The 20224-nt window shown below is 32.7% G+C and overlaps 2 protein-coding genes across 5 annotated transcripts in view; one reads left to right on the top strand and one right to left on the bottom strand.

Annotated features, from left to right (window-relative positions):
* The window catches only part of Cep290 (centrosomal protein 290), an 84907-nt gene extending 66786 nt beyond the window's left edge, over positions 1 to 18121 (bottom strand). For all 4 annotated transcript variants that reach the window (XM_071609657.1, XM_071609659.1, XM_071609658.1 and 1 more), the window contains exons 1-12: positions 17957 to 18121; positions 17312 to 17441; positions 17096 to 17173; positions 16016 to 16085; positions 15687 to 15733; positions 12062 to 12205; positions 8474 to 8527; positions 7601 to 7753; positions 6914 to 7096; positions 5905 to 5994; positions 3543 to 3665; positions 2479 to 2602 (exon numbers count right to left, since the gene is read on the bottom strand). In XM_071609657.1, coding sequence (XP_071465758.1) covers positions 2479 to 2602; positions 3543 to 3665; positions 5905 to 5994; positions 6914 to 7096; positions 7601 to 7753; positions 8474 to 8527; positions 12062 to 12205; positions 15687 to 15733; positions 16016 to 16085; positions 17096 to 17173; positions 17312 to 17413 — 1168 coding nt within the window. In that variant the 5' untranslated portion in view covers positions 17414 to 17441; positions 17957 to 18121. The remainder of the gene's footprint in view (positions 1 to 2478; positions 2603 to 3542; positions 3666 to 5904; positions 5995 to 6913; positions 7097 to 7600; positions 7754 to 8473; positions 8528 to 12061; positions 12206 to 15686; positions 15734 to 16015; positions 16086 to 17095; positions 17174 to 17311; positions 17442 to 17956) is intronic.
* A 123-nt stretch (positions 18122 to 18244) lies between these two features.
* Positions 18245 to 20224, top strand: part of Tmtc3 (transmembrane O-mannosyltransferase targeting cadherins 3) — a 47902-nt gene continuing 45922 nt past the window's right edge. Inside the window, exon 1 of the mRNA XM_027956154.2 lies at positions 18245 to 18545. The gene's annotated coding sequence lies outside the window, so the exon portion shown is untranslated. The remainder of the gene's footprint in view (positions 18546 to 20224) is intronic.

Here is a 20224-nt window from a genome sequence, read left to right as displayed (position 1 = left end):
TGATTCTAGATGACAACACAAGTGAGAATCTCCTGTCTTGACTTTGCCACTATTCTTCTAATCTGTGTAAAGAGCTAAAGTTAATCCTAACCAATGAAAGAAGTGATCATGGTTTACAGGTTAGGTTTAATATACAAAGCACAATCTAGTATATAGATCTTCTGCATTCTTTAGGAATTATATGACTATAGACTGCAAATTCATTAGATTTCTTTCAATTTATTTGATAGCAGAGATCAACTGCAACTTTTTCTCCTGGTGACTAACATGCAAAATTCATAATATCAGTCATTTGTTTAAAGCAGTTAAACACACTGTATTCTAATATAAATACAATACAAATACAATACAAATAAACACTGAAACTACTCAGCAATCATATCACATTTCCCATCTTCATTCTTCCAAATGCTTTTCTCTCTCCTCAAACTTGTACCATACATACTCCCCTATTATTTTTGGCTGAGAACCTTGATTTCTTATTCACTGAGAAAAAAGAAGCAATCAGTAGGAAATTTCTACAAGTTTCCACCATCAGGATATCTACCTATCTTCCTACATCTATATCTATATACACTACCTTTCTTCCTCGATTTATCAATTAACTCTGTGTTCCTAGTTAAGGCCAACTTCTTCACTGACTATATCTTTCACATGACTTTGTCAAGAATATTGCTCCAGAAGTTCTTTCCCTGTTCTGCTGCATCTATTGTTTCTTTTTGAATGGAGCATTCCTATTAATCCTAAAGTATGAGTTAATTCTTCCATGTTAAAATCACTTTCTTAATCTTTCTTTCCCCTCAGGCTAACGCCTATTTTCCCCTTTTCCATTCTGGGAACAATCCTGAAAAAAAAGAGTTCTTACATTTCTTCTTAACATTTCTTCTCTTGAACTAAAAATAGCTATTACTAAGTCTGATGCTCACTTTTAGTGCTTATCTTGACCTACTGAATGCTGACCTCTGAATGTAGCTTATTCTTCCTTGACATTCACGTCGTTTTCAAGACCCTCCAAGCTCCTGGTATGCCTCCTATCTCTGACCCTTCCTTTTCAGTCCCCTTTGTTCATTCCTTTTCCGTAGCCTCTAAATTAGAAGTATTCGAGGTCTCAATCTTTAGATTTTGTTTCTTAACCTATAATCACTCCCTTGATGATCTTAGGTAGATGATCTTTATGACTCTGAATACCATTTTTAGGGAGACGGTACTCAAATTTATATCTTTAACCTAGTTTGCTCTTCTGAACCTCAGACTTTTTTCTACATATTTACCTACTTAACGCCTTCACGTGGATGTCTAATAAATACCCAACTTAACACGTCTAAAACTAAGTATCTAACCATCTCTAAACCTGATCTTCCCACAAACCTCCCCAAAGTTCAAACTAAAAGCCCTGATAACTTCTTCTCATATCCTCTATCTGCTGGGTCAGCAAATTCCATTTCTATCATTTTCAAAATAAATCTACACTGAGTAAATCTAATAACCTTACTGCTACCATCATTCTCCAATCCACTATCACCTATCTCCAGATTGTTTCAGTAGTCTTATAACAAGTCTCCTCTTCTGTCCTTACCATTTCCAGTTATTGCAGACGTAGCCTAAGTCAAGTTATATCATTCCTTACTCTTATCCTCAGAAACTGTGGTGCCCCATTTCACTTAAAATAAAAGTCAAAGTCCATACACTGAACTATAACGACCCACAATATAGCCTCTAGCAAATTCTTATCTTATCTCCTATCATTATCCAACTGCTTGCTCTTCAGCCACCAGGGCTTCTTTGCTGATCAAACATGCTTGTTACATATACTCTTGATTCAATGGCTTTGAACTTGTTCCCATAGCTTACAGCCAACTTACAGACTAATTATTTCCCATTCATATCTGTTTATCTTCAGTAATTATAATAAATATGTTCCTCAATTTATCATGACCAATTGTAGTATTCCCTGGTATACCTACAGTATGCAGTGCTATGGAAAAATAATAGCACTAATGTTGTGAGGGCTATGTTAAGAGGATTAGATGTATTAGGCAAGGTGGTATGACTTAGTGTAAGGGAAGTATGGAAAGACATTAATTTGGGGAAGATTATTTCAAATGCTAACATGTCAAATTACTTCTAAAAACTATCTGCAATGTTGTTACATTAATCAAAATTTTGTTTAATTATAAAAAAGATAAAAAATAAAAATAAAAGCAATCAATTACACTTCCGTCTTCATTTTTATAACACCAATCTAGTAATAGACATAATTTTCATCAGAGAAAAATTACAGAAAAGTATCCATCATTTACAAATTTAAGCAGTGGTAATATGCACAATAATGTCCTGTATAATTTTTTGAAAATGATAAAATTCAAAAGGAGGACATGTAATACTGTATTTATTGATATGATACAATTGTATTTTAATAAAAGTCAACTACTAAAACATTATAGATGAAATAACTTCACCTGTAAAATATTGAATTACCTTTGTTTCTTTGAAGCTCATTTCTCAAATCTTCAATAATAAAAGTATTTTTCTCCATTTCTTTTGTATATTGTTCTACTTGTTCAGTGAGCATCTTAATTTGACTATCTCGGTCCTGTATACCCTATAAAATATTTTAAAATATTGTGCATCCCTTCATGAATATTAATATACATCTTAAAGGTAAGGAGAAAGGTAGGTTTTATTTTTTTCAAAAAGACTACAAAATATATTTTCTCTTGGATAAAACTATGCTTTCAATATTCTGTATACCTTAGCTGTCCTACATAATGTTACCTACACAGGTATCACTCTAATAAAGAAGAAAATAGTGGCTAACACGCTAACAAATAGAAATTCCAAACTCTCTTAACATCTGTGGCTCTTTATAACTCATTATGTGTTACTTACTCAATAGCCCTCCAAGAACACCATTTTACCATTTTGTGTATTTTTGTTTTGCACTGTGCTTTTCTCTTTCACTCAACTTAATTTCTATTCCTGTATTACTTCATTAATAAATACTGTCCTCTATACTTATTCTTAGCCTTTAAATACTTCTCAAATTTCATTCTTTCTTTTGGACTGACTAAAAAGTTAACATATATAATGAAAGTGTGCTTTTTTTCCATGTAAGTTTTTATTAAAATTTTATTAAAACATTTTTATTAAAAATAAAATCTTTAGGTAGCTCATTAAAATTATTACCACACTTTGAGTTCATTTCACATGTAATAGGGTATATCAGGACTAAAATATTATATAATAAATCTTAATAACAGAGTAGTAAGATATTTTTTAAAAGTTTTGAATAGTTTCTCTTTAATTCCTGACTAAAACAATGGCTATATTATCTACATCAACATAGAAAGATAAACAAAATGATTCTAACATTAACCCTTACTCTAATTTTTTTCTTGACCTGAAACAAGAAATTACAAGACTTTGTCATACACCTAGCAGTGGAAGTCACTAAATTAGACACAGGTGATAAAATAAACAAGCGTTCACACTTTTAACTTTGATAAAAGGGATTAACAAATGAAAATCTGAGAAGGTTTTACCTGTTGTAGAGCCATAATATTACTTTTATCAGCATCAAGCTGGGCATTTTTAAGTTTTTCCTTCAGATTATGTAACATTTGCTGATATTCAATTATTTCATCATCTTTAGAAGACAATATTAACTAGAAATAAAACAAAATATCTGTGACACAAAAGACAAACTATTCCTCACTTATGGTTAACACCATTAGTACATTTAAAAAAAACATAGAAAATACAAATCTTTGAACAAGAAAGTATGACCTTAATTCTCTTTAATGTGAAGTTGAAATAAGAAATGATTCAAAAATGCACACTGTAATTTTTACATTTTCAGAATTCAAATTTTAAAAACTCAACTCATAATTCCTTCCTAAATCAGAACTTATATGTTCTTCCACATTATTACATAAGTTTTATACAACTTATCTATGAAATGAGCATTAAAACGCCACTGAGAAGAATAAAGTATCTTAAAAGCAGTTTTTTTTCTTAGAGGGATTGAATATCATAAAAATGTTTACGCTAAATCAATCTATACCTTTTATACATACCCAATAAAAAGTAAGATTTTTTTAAAGAACTGAACAAGCTACTTCTAAATTTCATGTAAAAGTTGTTCATAAAAGTCTAAAAACAGAAAACCAATGAGAACAGCATTTACTTATACATGAAATAATTAAACAATAATTTTAGATAACAGGTGAAATTAATTTCATAAAAGAGAGTCCAAACAAATCTAAAATTCAATAGGAGTTTTTGTATGGTAAAAAAATGGAACTATATTTCAGTATGAAATGAAATATTCAAAAAATTATGTTTCAGTAATAGGTCTGTGGAATCCATATTACAATCTTTATACCAAAATGAATTATATATGCTTTAAAGACTTAAATGCAAACAAGGAAACCAAAAGATACTAGGAAAAAAAGAAAAGAAATGAGAAAACAAGTATTTAGAAGCCTTTCTAATTATGACACAAAGGTCAAAAACCATTAGAAAAATCATAAATTTAACTAATTAATATTCAAGGAAATACCATTTCATTGAATAATTGTCACCACCTCAATAACATACTTGAGTAGTCTGTATATTCTAATCTTGCACCAAAGAAAGTTTAGTAATAAATTACTTCTAAGTAATACCAGCACATTTTTTTAAAAGAAGCTTCACATATTGTTGCATCCCATTTTTTTTTTTTTACAAAAATAATTTGGCATAAAGTCTGTGAAAATTATGCAGCAAAATATTGTACTTCATATTAAAAAAAAATACTTAAGCCAATACATAAGCAACAAACTGGAGAAATGTACCTGCAACAAATATCACAATTACATATGGCAATTTATTTTACCAACTATACTTGTATATTTAAAAAATAAAATACATACAAGGGTATTTATTAAAACACTGTTATTAACAGTAAAAATTGGAAACCACTTAAATGTTACACAAAAAGGAATCAATTATAAATACACATACGACAAAGAAAATTTAAACAGCCATTAAAAACAACAAAGCAATACTATATATACTGAGATAAAATAATTATTTAAAGATGTATTACATATTATCATATGATTTCCCCACCAAAAAATTAAATTTTGTAAAAAAACAAACTAGTTTTTCCAAGAATTAGTCAATTATAGTTCACAGATAAAATCTGATACACCACTTGTTTTTGTAAAAAAGGTTTCAATGGAAAACAGTCTTATTCATTGATACATCTATGGTGGTTTTCACATGTTAACAGCAGTGTTCAGTTACAAACAGACTAGATGGACTTAAATATTTACTCTCTAGACCCTTACATAAAATTTAGTGACTCCTGATTGATTTTTCAGGCCTCACTTCCATTGCCACTGTTTTCATTTAAAATACTTATTATATATTATATGAGTTTCCTAGATGATAACCAATTCCCATTGCCAACAACATTTACATGATCCCTATTAAAAGCAATGACTCAAGAAGAGAGTTTTTAAAATAAGAATTACTCATTCAGTCATCTCATGTTTTTCAAATATATAACTATCAAAAATCCAGCTTCTGACATGGAAAGGCTGTGGAATTGGTTGAGATTGGAGGGTGGTAAGGAGAAAGAGGTGAATTTTGAAAAGGCTTCCCAAGTGACTCTGATAGATCTCTTCTCCTACTCTTAATCCCACTGATTAACCCTGACTTGAAAGCACTCACTCAATAACAAATGAGCTAGAAGACTATACAACTTTTCTGAGACTTATAACACCATCAATTAAAACATAAATAAGTAAAAAACTTTAAAATTTTATTAACTTATAAGTCCTTTATACAAAAATAAAACTTAAATTTAAAACCTAAAATAGAAAATGAAAATGCTATTATATAAGTTGAGAAAAGCACCTTCCATTCTTCTACTTTTGCATTGACAGCTACCATGATTGGATCATCTTCTTCATTTTTTGCTTTCAGAAGATCTGTAAGTTCCTTCACCTAAAAGGTAACAATTATTTCAAGAAATGGTACTAATTGTTGTGACATAAATATATTTATTACGTATGAATATTTATATATACTCAGATGTACCACATTACATAAGCTATTACTAGAGTAGCCCGTAACATATGATAGTTTCTGTATCTTTATACAGGTTGAGCAATACTAATCCAAAATTCTGAAATTTAAAAGGCTCCAAAATTATACACTTTTTGGCAATGATGGAATGCCACAACTGGAAAATTCATGCTGAACCTCATGTGATATATGTCAATTGAAAGGCAAGTACACTAAAAATATTGCCTAACGTTTTTGGGGTATGAAACATAAATAAACTTAATATTTACATTTGGATCTTGTCTCCAAGGTTTCTCATATACACATGTTTCAAAATCTGAAAAAATTCAAAATCTGAAACAATTCTGTTAACAACCATTTCAGATAAGGGATACTCAACCTATAGTTGCACAATTTTCTTTAATTACTAGAGAATTGTATTTTTTAAATATTATTCTACTTTTTAAATAAGTTTAAGCCCTTATAAATTGTAAACAATATATTGATTTCTAATACATTTATATATATTTATATTGTATTCATTTTAAGATCTAAAGCTAAATGATATGACTTTCAAAAGTATCAAGGGAAAATCACCTATTAAGGTCTAAAATGCATAAACAGGATTGCCATCTATATATTTATTAAAGTGTCACTTACATATTCCTAGATGGCAAGAATTACAAGATGTTTGTGAGGGAATTTCAAAACACATATGGACAAGAATATCATGAGGACAACATATTACAATATTAAGAAGAGAGACAAAATTCACATCCTAGAAAGTTAAAGTGCTTCCAATAAACAGTAATGAAACAACATGAAGTTTTAAATAAACTATCTTGACAATAATTCTTACTTGAAGTCTATAATGATCATTTTCTTTTTTTAACTGGTCCATTATATTATCAGTCTGATGAACAATAGCTTTCATTCTGTTATATTCGTCGGTCATCTTTTCCATTTCCTGTACAGACTCTTCTAGGTTTTTTCTCATTTCTTGATTCTGAACTTCAATTTTCTCATTAGCTTCTGTTAAAGTCTAAAAAAGTTGGAGATATTATGATTTTATTTTTATTTTTTGGCAGTATTGGGGACCGAACCTAGGATCTTGCACATGCTGAGCAAGTGCTCTACCACTGAGCTATACCCCCAGCCCTAAGAGACACTATACTTTTCAAAAAAGTTTTAAATAAAGTCAAACTTAATCTAAGTTAAAATTAAATGGAGACATTAATAATGCACTGCACAAAAGAAAATTCTTTATGTACCTTTAGGATAAATTGACATTAATCAATTAAATTACATTAAACATCAAGAATATTGTACACAGGATTTCAATTGTTCCCAAAATAGAAGATAGGCTTATATAAAAAGAATGAATGAAGAATTGGAACTTCAAAGATGCAATTTATTTCATGATTTATAAGTACATGATGGCCAATTTATAATGAAGAATTACATGGAGGGCTAAATACTAGATTACATTATAGTGAAACTAAAGTTTATAAGAATAATTGCTTTAAACTGACTTTATTCATTTTACCTGAATTTCATCCAGATATTGGACAAGTTCATAGTTCTTTTTAGACAACTGTGATCGATAGTCACTGTCTTCTCCTCTTCTTGATAAAAGTGATTCTTTTTGTGAATCTATTTGTTTCTGGTAGTCAATAATATCCTGACGAAGCTGTTCATTCTGAAGGTAGATCAAAAACAACAGTCCTTTAAGAAATTATCCGAAACAACAAAACTATATCCTCTAAACATTGCTCTCAGAACATATCTTTAAATTCCAAAGGTTTTACCACCCTTAAAGCCTCACCTTTTTCTTTAGACGTTTGTTCTCCAGAAAAGGACAGGAAAAAGGTAATTAGGAATGAGAAAGGCAATATATAATTAAAAATAATAGACAGAAATTAAAGAAAGCAAAAATAAAGAAACTTTAGGAGATTTGAGTACATTATTTTGGATAACCAAAGAAAGTAAGAATATTAACTATCAAATGAAATGAAATATTTTGATTATGCTACTACATTAAGAATAAGCAATATACAAACATTATTTGGCTCAGAAGAACCAAATAATAATTAGAATTTACAAAACTTTGTGAGAACAAAAATTATTAAAAAATGCTGAATAAAAAAGAGCAATAAGAACAGAAATCCACTCCTATATTCAATTAGCAAAGAATGGATTATTGAATAGAAAGCAAGATTTTCAACACAGATAGAGATGAAAGACCTCACGTTTTGATTTATCTTCTAGTTCCTTGACACAAAATGGTATCATAAAATCAACCAATTCAAAAGCATAAGTTATTTGGAAGATTCCATTTCTGCTTACAATATAAATTTATGTAAACTTTTTTTTAACAAGTATCTTTATTGAACCACCACAACTAAAATTTTTTACCAACCTCTCTTCTTAATTTGCTGTTTTCGTTTTCTGCCTCCTCATTTCGAAGAGCCAACTAAAATGGTAAAAAAAAAAACACAAATATGATAAAATTCAACAGCAATTTAATACAAAAACAAGTTTTTTTGGTTTGTCAATCTAAATTCTAAATCCTTTCCAATAAAGTAAAAAAAACATTTAACTATGAGAACTTCAAATCAACATAACACAAATAAGACAAAAATCTATTCAAACTAAGGATTAGAAAGGACAAGGAAGACTCAGGTTAAAAGATTTAAAAAAACCCATGCAAACTTAAAAACTAACCAGAACAAACAAAAAAATATAAATTAGTAAATAAATTAAAATTTTTAAACAATTATTCTCCTTATTTCTTCCCCATTCCCAAAAAATCTCTAATAAAATGAGTGGTTTTCTGCCAAAGATCATTATATTTTACTATTCTTCATGTCATTCATAGCTAGAAAATTCTTTGCTTCTAATTACTTAGAAATATGTGTCAATGCATATAATAGTTAAATGAAGCAACCTGATATTAGACTGGCCTAGGCTAATATCTCTTGCCCATCGATTTCTAATGAAATGTGCACAAGGCATTTAACCTCTTAAAATCAGTTTTTTCATTTCATATGCTGACATAAGAACTAAATAAGAAAAAAAAAGAACTAAATAAGATAAAGTCCCTTAATATAATACTCAGTAAATAGAATTTTAAAATAATATGTATGTATCTACAGAGTTGTCTTCTTCATATCCAAATGATTTTACTTTTGACTGTTTTGTTTTCTCAAATAAGCAAATATTATTATAATTACCATGATATTCTATCACCTACTCTTCAATAAACAATCTGATACTTTACTTTTCTATTTTCTCCTTCTTGAGAAGACAGAATGATAACGTTGTACAACCACATTTGAAAATCTACAGTAAAGAATCAAATGCAGTGTGTGATACTTAATGGAACCTTGGATACTGACAGGTAGGCGGGGGTGCTATGAGAGAGAGATATTATTGGTCAAAAGAGGAAATTTGATTATGTACTAAATTATAATACAGAATCAATATTAAATTTCCCAAGTATGATAATTATACTGTGGTTATGCAGAATATCCTTTTTAACAGAGACATGCTGAAATGTTTTAAGTTTGAAGTTTCTACAATTAACTCTCATATAGCTCAGCAGAAAAAAAAAAGGCAGTGAAAGAGAAGTATTTCTGTGTGTAAAAAGATAATGAAAGAAAGATAAAGCTAATGTTCAGAGTTATCAACTGGTGAATCTATATGTGGGGACTATGGATGTTTATTGTTTTTCTTACAATCTTTATGAAGGTCTGACATTTTTCAAAATAAAAAATTTAAAGAAAGTTCATAATAAAATGCAAAGCACAATTCAGATCTTAGAAGTTTGCCTATTATTATTATCCTTTTATTTTCATCTGAAAATTAAGAAATAAACTATTGTATTCTAAATTGGAAAATTTTAACAAGAGAGAAGTCAAGAACTTAATAATAAAGTATTAATGTTACTGATGTTTTTTCCCCTCGGCCTCTCAAATGTCACACTCTTAATGGGATTTCCTTCAAAGTATCTATTCCTCTTTCATTGCTTTATTAGGCATTTCTGAAATCCATCCTATAATCACTTTTCTGGCTTTGTTAGTATCTGTACTGATGAAAAATAAATCTCATCATCTGCCAAATGTCTCTTGTGAATTCCAGATCCACAGGTATCCTTTTTGAATATGAGCTCAAACTCAAACACATATAAAACTAAAATAATAATCTTGGCCAGGCAAGTGGTGTACACTTGCAATCCCACAGAGGGATTACTTGAGAGGCTGAGGCAAGAGAATCAAATGTTACAGGCCAGCCTCAGTGACTTAGTGAGATACTGTCTGAAAACAAAAAAATAAAAAGAGTTGGGGATGTAGCTCATTGGCAAAGTATCCCTGGGGTCAATCTCCAGTATAAAAAAAACTCCAAACTCCTTTTGTGTCTCTTCTTAGTAAAAGGAACTATCTACCTACCTATCCAGTAGCCTAACACATAAAAACAGGCAGACTGTCCCATTTATCCATCTTCTCCCACCATCATTCACCATGTGCAATTACATCTACTTCTCTCAAATATGTCTATGCATCTTAATCCCATCAGCCATTATCTTAATTAAGCCATCATTAGCATCTGCCTGAATCAACACAAATATCTCCTTACTAGTTTTGGCCGTCTTCAATTTACTCTCCACAAAGCAGAGCAAACTTTAAAAGTATAGACCTGATCTTGATATGGTGTTCAAAAATTTTCCTTCGAGTACTTTTAGAAAATATAAACAAATTCCTTAGGAACTGGCCCTTACTTCTTCAGAGGACTCTTGAGTATTAAAATTAGGAAGGTGGGATAATACAGTGGACAAAAGCACAGACACTTGAGTAGGGCTGTCTAGATTCAAATCCTGGCTTTATCATTTATTGGCTCTGTAACCACGGGCAATTACTTAACCTTTATGTATCTCTTAATTTCTTTATTGGTAACATGGTAGAAATGATATCAAACGAGATAAATTATCAAATGAAGAATAATGAATTAATGAATAATGCATAATATATATGAATTAACATAATAATTCATAATTAATGAATTGATGTATATAAAGTACATGGCACATAGTTAAGACTCTATTGAAGCTGTTTTATCTATATTCAAACCAAAATGAACAATTGTAGTTCCAGAACATACTACATACCTTATATCTAGGTCTCAAAAAATGCTGTATTTTCTACACCAGAATGCTTATTCCTGTTGCCACATTAATTCCTACTTCAGGTCTCATATCACTTCCCAAATCTCAACACTGAGTGACAAATCCCTCCAGAGAGTATCCCAGAGTATTTTTTTTTACTTTATATATTTCCCTATGGTATTTGTATTATTGATTGTGAAAATCTTTGAGAATTAGACAACAGTAACTCACTGTACTCTAGTAATTAGCAGTCTTTGCTATGCTGTAAATACTTAATAAAACTGAATGAATGGTTAAGGGCAAAGTAGAAACTGCCAAAGAAACCCAGTGCCTGTTAATTTTTCACACACAACTTCAAGATCAAAGCATCCATTTCATAAATATAATTCTAATGTCCTCAGAAATATGTGCCTCCAAATATAAAGAATTAATCCTCAAAGTCACTAAAGTGCCTGGTATGTATGTGTATGTATACATATACACACACTTTTTTTTCTTCTTTTGGTACTGGGGATTTAATCCAGGAGCACTTGACCACTGGGCTACATGACCAGACCTATTTATTTATTTGTTTGTTTATTTATTTTTGAGCCAGTGTCTTGTTAAGTTGCTGAGGATGGCCTCAAATTTACAGTTATCTCGCCTCGGCTTCCGAAGGCTCTTGGATAACAGGGATGTATTACTGCACCCAGCTTCCATTACATGTTAAAGATACAATGACAAAATGAATAATGATATAAAACCTTAGAGACAGTATTATCAATATTTTTAAAAAGCAAAACCAGATGTTCTATACAGACATCTTAACTTGAACAGTTAAGATTCATTGAAAAAAACATGCCTTACTTGTTCATTAACTTTCTTCTCTTTTTCCAATTCCTTTTCCATGTCCTCCAATTCCCTATCTTTTTGTTCCAATTGTTTTTCAAGTTGGCGAATTTCATCACGTAAAAATCGAGTGTCCCGTCCACCTGCAGACTGCTGAGCCATCTTAAAGTAATAAACCAAATGCTTAAATTAATTGCATTATATTTGGGTGTTCAAGTCCATCAACGAGGAAATAATTATCCTGATTTAAAATTTCCATTATGCTTCAGTAACATACATTTAGAATAACATTATCTAAGGACTAATTTTTTATTGTATTTTTAAAATTTTTTTATTCTAATTTGTTATATATATGAGAGCAGAATGCATTATAATTCGTAATACATATATAGAACACAATTTTTCATATCTCTGGTTGTATACAAAGTATATTCACACCATTCATGTCTTCATGCATGTACTTAGGGTAATGATATCCATCTCATGCCACCATCTCTTTTAACCCCATTCCCCCTCCTACCTCTTTGCCCTATCTAGAGTTCTTCTAATACTCTAATGCTCTTGCTCCCAACCCCATTGTAAATAAGCCTCCTTATATCAGAGAAACCATTAGCATTATATTCTCCCAACTCCATCCATTTACCTGAAAATGCCAGGATTTTATTCTCTTTTATTGCTGAGTAATATACCATTGTGTATATATACCACATTTTCTTTATCCATTCATCTACTGAAGGGCATCTAGGTTGGTTCCACAGTTTTGTTATTGTGAATTATGCTGCTATAAACATTGATGTGGCTGTGTACCCTGTAGTATGCTGCTTTTAAGTACTTTGGGTATAGATTGAGGAGTGGAATAGCTGAGTCAAATAGTGGTTCCATTCCCAGCTTTCCAAAGAATCTCCATACTGCTTTCCATATTGGTTGGACCAATTTGCACTCCCACCAGCAATGTATGAGTGTGCCTTTCCCCCCTCATCCTCGCCAACACTTATTGTTATTTAACTTCATAATAGCTGCCATTCTGACAGGAGTGAGATGAAATCTTAAGAGTAGTTTTGATTTGCATTTCTCTAATTGTTAGAGATGTTGAACATTTTTTCATATATTTTTGATTGATTGTATATCTCCTTCTGAGAGGTGTCTGTTCAGTTCCTTGGCCCACTTATTGATTGGGCTATTTGTTTTTTTGGTGTTTAGCTTTTTGAGTTCTTTATATTCCCTAGAGATTAGTGCACTATCTGATATGTGAATGGGAAAAATTTGCTCCCAAGATGTAGGCTCTTTATTCACCTCACTGACTGCTTCTTTTGCTGAAAAAAAAAAAAAGCTTTTTATTCTGAATCCATCCCATTTATTCTTTTTTTTTTTAAACATCCCATTTATTCTTAATTTTAATTCTTGCTCTACAGGAGTCTTATTAAGGAAGTTGGGGCCTAATCCAACATGATGTCGATATGGGCCTACTTTTTTTTCTAATAGGCGCAGTGTCTCTTATTTAATTCCTAGGTCTTGAGGACCATTTTTTAAAGTCACTAACTTATTTACTCTGTGGTTCATGGGCAGACAACCCTTTAAGCACATCCTGAACCACTAAGCCACTAAGAAAGGACTCCTAATTTAATTACTTAGAGTCTGTTACAGCTACTAAAGCACAGGCACCAGACTAAACTACAAAGGCATAGAATGTAGGCAATGAATTATCAAGACATCTTCTAAGCCTTAGAGATCTGAAACCAGGCTCCACTCCTCCTGCACATCTTAGTGCTCCTGACTTGCCCCCTCTCTCATACCTGGAGTATTTAGATCAGAACTGTTATCTGCACTGTCTGGTTCAGCAGTCTCTACCTACATTTGGCTAGTGAGCATTTGAAACTCAGCTGTGCACAACTAAAGAACTGAATTTTTAATTTTAAGTTTAACAAACATAAATGTAAATACATACAAGTGGTATATCCTAACGTACTGGACAACCAGATTTAGGTTAGCTTTAAAAACCTGCAGTAAACCAAATCCAGTTTGACTGATATTTCTGTTAATTTTAGGTCTTGGCCCAAAACATCAAAATCACTGGTTATCTAGCCTGTCCCATTTTTGCTTCTTCAACATACACTTTTGCCTCTCCCATCACCAAATTTTTCTTTCTTCCTCTCCCTCAAAAAGTTTTCCACTAAGGTTTCACTCAAGAAAAATTAATATTTTACATCTTCTGTTTCTTTACAGAATCCTATTTTCCACCTCTTTATCTTACTGTGATTTGCTTCTCTTAGGATATTAATTTCTTTGGAACTCTTCTCACAGGAAGTTGCTCTTTCTTTCAAAAACATATGTTGGTATTTTCCTAAATTTATTCTATCCTGCAACTAATTTCCATGTTATCATCCCTAACATTCCTCCACCATCCTGTAAAAACTCCAGCTGCTTTAGATGTCACAAGATACTATTCCATCTCTACATACTCACAATAGCAGCAAGCCATCACTTTCCCAGTTGCTCCTTAAAATTCACTGGAATTTTATGTATGAGTTAGTTCATACTCTCCCATCAAAAGCTGACCTAAGCAATTTACATATTCACATAAGTTTGACCAGTCTTTTCTTTTTTTAAAACTTGTTTCTTGAATTCAGTCTGCCATACCTACAACAAATCCTTGTCTAAGCAGGAACATTTTCTCAATTATCCCCAACAGACCTGTCCTTTGACCTCAAAGGACTCTATAATCCCTTGAATTTATTTCCCCTTTCCTATCTCTTGTCTTCCCTGCCCCGACCCCAATCTTGCCTTCATTATCTATTAGCTATGCTTTCATAATTATTACTTCAACCACTTTCCTACCAAGATCTTCAAATATCCTACCCTTCTATTCTTTAACAGACTCTATGTAAATATAGGAACAGAATCAATCCAATTTCATAAATCATTTATTATGTAAATATTTATTGAAAATGCTTGGCATTTTCCCAGGACATACTGCCAGAAATAAAAAATAACTAATCCAAGGTCACAGAGTTAAACAAAAAGAATCAGAACTACAACCCACTCCAGATCCCTCATTCTCCAGTCCTTTCTCCACTATATGTCATGCTTCATCTGTCATCCTTATAATTTGAACATACCATCTTCCACTCTTACTTTTGCAGATGATCTCATCTACAATCTCTCAACTTCTAAAAAATAAACCTACAAACATAAGACCTTCTGTGTACATCCACTCTTCCTTCCCTCCTAATACAAAGGAAGAGGGTCTTCCTCCTTTCCAAGTCAGTCCTTTGTACCTTCTCAGGAACCTCAACATATTTAGTTCTTCAACAATATGTTCATATTTTAGCACTTAGCTTTGTCAAAAGTGACTTCTACCATATCCTTTTGTCACTGTTCCTCAAACCTTCACATCCTCCCCTTTACTTCAATTACTAGTAATCTTCTGGAGTATTCTATAAACTATAAGCTCCATGTAACTCTTAAGTATATTTATATTATCATAATTGGGTATTTAATTCACAGCACATAAGTATTTATTACACTGAACAAACAACTGAGTACAATGTCAACTTCTTGATTTTTCTTAGGAAATAATAATCAAAAAATATTAAAATAATACAGTTAATGACAACTACTCCTTAGGAAATAAAAAAGGACTTACCTCCAGTTCATTTTCCAGTTTCATTACTTTTGTTTTTAATTGATTTTCTATTAAAAAAAAAAAAAGGCAAATGGTTCACCTGGTTCGATTTACCTCAAAACAAATTTTGAAATGCATTTCAATAAAACAATAAGATTATTTAAAAATATTACATTATAACAAGATTATGTAAAAGTAACCATTATATACCATATCCACAAAATAGATCTAGAAATGTCTTCAAACAAATTTAATTTCCCTATTTCCTAGAATATATTAAATTTGATTTTCTACTGTTCAACAAATAAATAGAATGGTTAACACAATAAAGTTTTTCTCAAGACACTTACCAAATTTTGCTTGTTCTTCTCCAGCTTTTTCAACTTCTTCCAAAGCTAACTCTACTTCTTGAGCTTTCATCTAAATATTAAAAGAAAAATAATGTTACTTGAATATACTTTTATACTAAAATGTAAGTGTTAAAAATAAAAACTGTTTTATTTGCTATCCTAATTCTTAGTGCCTGCAATGGCTGGCTCATGGGAACAGTCAATAAATGTTATTTGAATGAATAAATGAATGATTTTCTACCCTAAGGTTATAATGCATAGAGCTGCAACAGTTTGAAGCGTCTTTGATTCTTCTTTTCCCCTCAACTCTTAAATGCAAGATTAAAACTTCTTCCTTTGAGATGTTTTTCACAACTATTTTGTCTATTCAATTGTTTCTATTCTAGTTCACAAATTTATGTCTGAACTCCTTCATGATGTTATAGCTGTTCAGTTCCAATTCCCTTCATTTTCTCTTATATAACAGCCAATTTTTCTTTTCTAAGGCATATTTTTGTATCTTGTCAATTATGGTTTTAAAGCCTTCCTTGCCAGTAGCATACAGTACACCTTTAAGACCCTTAATAACCTATCCCAAACTGTCCATACAACATCTGCTACAACCTGCTACAAACTTCCTGCACCTGTTTCCTCAAATAAAAACATATTTCCTATTCTAACATTTACTTATAACCATCAGCTTTAGAATCCTCTTAGCATCTCACCACTGCCTTTCACTTATCTAAAACTACTCCTTAGTCTTCATCATTTTACCAAATCTTCTGATACAACTTAAATCACCATTCCTCCCAACAAATCCCCACAACACTCAATGTCTGCATTTCTCACTTGGACTTCAAGATATATGTCCATATGTTATTTTTAAACATTCCTATTCCGTTTCCCTAACACATTCTTTTAGGAAATTTAGAGTAAAAAATTGCTCTTTTATACAAAATTCTCAATTCACATTTGTTAACTCATTTTTGAGTATTGCTCTAGATATTACTAAGTAATTTCATAGAGATTACCTTACGTAAGAACAGACACTGAAATTTCTTCTAAGAGTCAAAGTTACTATTAAATATACTGCATACAAACCTTCATTAATGATTGAGTAATTCTGAAAAGATGTATCACATTTTCTTGATTTTCATTTTTTAGGTCATTTACTTCAACCTAAGCAAACAGAAAAGCAACTATTTTACAACCTTTAAGCAAAATATAAGAACTCTTCCAATTTAGCATTCAATGATTTCAGAGGCAACTTAAGTTTATCACAATTGTCTATCTCTGTATCATTTATTTATTAACCACCTTGGATAAGGAAATCAATAAATTGTCTGCCAGTTCTTCTTGACGAGGCAGGTCATCTGGGTCAATTTTTATTATTTCTTTCCAGTTTATATTAGGTGACATCTTGAATCCTTTTACTGTGCTCCACTACCTGTAACAAAACAGGTGCGAATTAGCATTTTCCAGGTAAAAGGCAATATTGTGTTTACGGTATAAATGTAACTCTACAATGCTTTAGCAAAAAGCTATAAGGCTCTTTCATCGTAAAACATACAAGTATGCAGAGCAGCCTTGACCAAAATGATAGCTTTCCGCACCGGCTAAATAAAACATAACTTCTTTGATAAAGCTAATCTAGGTCAGAACAATCTGAGTCCTCTTCTCCACGACCCCAACACCAAAGCTTGTGAGCACCCGATGGTGTTTGGAAGGATGAAAATGATCCCTGATTCTGAGAAGCAGGAACCCAGGGTTTTAAAAAGTGCTCAAATGCGCAAATAAATAACTGAAATGAGTGAAGCTGTGCCACAGAAACGAAATGAGGCAAGAAGGCTGGATTGCAAACCAGAGGATAGAAGGGGCGGGGTGGTGGCCAGGCTATTGCGTGGGATCTCAAGCTAAACAAGCCGCTTGCGAAGAGACTACCGCTTAGGAGGCTCCACCCACCTAGACCAAGCTTGGCAACCAGGTATAGTTCCTCATCCACCGCACCCACCACGACGGGCCCCGCCGCGGCCCGTGGTGGCTCCTTTTCGCCGTCCCACGAGGACTTTAGGTCCCGCCAACTGGTCGCGAGCAAGATAACGCGGCGGCGGCTGCTAAGCGACACCATTCCCCACCCACCCAAGGCCGGAACAAGGCCCCGGATGCATGGAGAGCCTACATTTTACGACGGTGGATGATGCTTTACGCTTAGTCTTCACGCCCCGCTCCTGGACTCGGGGTTGAGGACGAGGAATTTGACTGGAGTGAGACTCGAGCTTCCAGAGTGCAGTTCTACCTTGCGACAGTGCATGCTGGGAAGTGAAGTCACTGAGAGGAGAAGATAGGGAGTTCCCGGCGTGCAATGCGGAAGGCTGCGACGGTACTGGGGAGACGAGGGGAAAGACCGAGAGGCGGGAGGCGCGGTGGCTGAGGTGTGTCCTCGCTGGTGGCCTGAAGGAGGTAGAAAATGACTGTGTCTTCGATGGCGTCAATCGCTGGGCCGCTCTTCTTGAGATTTCCCTAAGCTGTCCCCTGGTGGATCCGCTCCCAGGTGAGGTCGGGTTGTGGGTCAGTGGCTAGGGAGGAGTTGAGGGCTGCAATCCGGGTTTAGAGAAGCCCCAACCCTTGGGGCTGAAGGGCCTGACCTGGTTCTGGAGAGGTGGGAAGGCACCACCTTCTTTTTAAGCGCGTGCAAGGGGCTCCCAGGGTAGTCTCCTGTAGAAAACGGGTGGAAAAAGTTTTAGCTGCATTTAATATGGGATCTGCCGTGATGCGTTGAAGTAAGGGCTGCGCAGCGATCATGGTTTAGGGCGAGTGAAGAATTCAGAGGACGACGCATCCTCGACTCCACCGGTCTTATCCCGGAGTACCGTTGCCTTCAAGGATTGAGGGGCTTCACGGAATGAAGACTGAAAAAGTAGTACGAGTGAAGGTTCTAGAAAGGAAAGGTAGTACTTATTTGGGCCACTGTGGGAGCTGGAAAGAGAAAGGCCCCCAAGATTCACCAGGACTGCTGCTGTCTCTTGGCTTGGTTCTTGAGGATGAAAGCGCCTTCTCAGGTGTTTAACAATCTTACTTGTCCAAATTTTGATCATCTTGCTGCTTTCAACTATTCTGGAATATAATAAACAAGTAGGCAACTTTTCCTAGGAAGCTGAAGGCATGAAATCTAAGTGGCATTTCTAATTGTGTCTACCAATGTTTTTCCTTTCCATGTTTTTTAAAGCACATTTTTATGCTATAAATGACAGTAAATATTCCTTTCAAAAGTGGATAATAGATTGTCTCTAAACCGCGTGTTTGGGGAAAACAAAAACAGCTCAGGAGAAAATAAAAACATACCAATTTTGTGAAATAAATTTTTAAAATATTTATCAGATTTGTAGGAATTATTATGTATTTACTTTTATGAAAGATTATGTCAAATATATCATTTATTCTTTGAAACAGTCCAGTAAAATTGGTGTTTACATTGTTCTCACTTTTCATCTAAATTAAGAAATTGAAGCTTAGAAAGGTTAATTCTCTGCTGTGACTTAAAAAATGTAATTGAGTACAGATCTTTCTGGCTAGAGGAATGACATACCGCCGCCTCAGACATTCTGGAGAGCAATATTTGTGTACTTGCTCTTTAGTTTTGCTGCTTTATTAAATATTATTCTCATTTTTTAACTTTCTTGCTCAAGAAATTGAATTGAGTTCTTGAAACTTAAATAAGTATCTTTCAATATTTATCGATCACATGTAATGTCATGTATGTATTTACAACTGCATATTTCATATTAGGAATTTGTTATTTTTACAGCAGCACTTTGCTTTTATTTTCATTTATTTTCTTTTTATTCATGTATTAGTTTTGTTTGTATTGGTCTTTTCTACCTTGCTTCCCTCACTTTCTCCTTAGTATTTATGTTCTCAACAACTCATATTGCCTGGTCTAATGGTAAGTTTTATTCTTATCTTTTTAGAAATGAGAATAGGTTCAGAGAAATTCAGTAATTTCCTAATAATGAATGAAGCTAAGATTGTAAATCTCAATGGCATTCAACTAAGAGCAAAGTCTTTCTTAAGTTTAATTCTTTAACTCATCCTAATATTTTTGAGTTCGTACACTGCACTACAGGGATACAGCAGTAATTAATTTTTCTGTGGTCTAGGTTCTTATGCTTTGTAATGTGTATCTAACTGTAAATGAGAAAATTTAACTCAGGGACAGTATAGGAAAAGGCT

Source organism: Marmota flaviventris, chromosome 3 (genome assembly GCF_047511675.1).
Source record: "Marmota flaviventris isolate mMarFla1 chromosome 3, mMarFla1.hap1, whole genome shotgun sequence".
NCBI classification, from domain to species: domain Eukaryota; kingdom Metazoa; phylum Chordata; class Mammalia; order Rodentia; family Sciuridae; genus Marmota; species Marmota flaviventris.
This window is presented reverse-complemented; position numbering and strand designations above follow the sequence as displayed.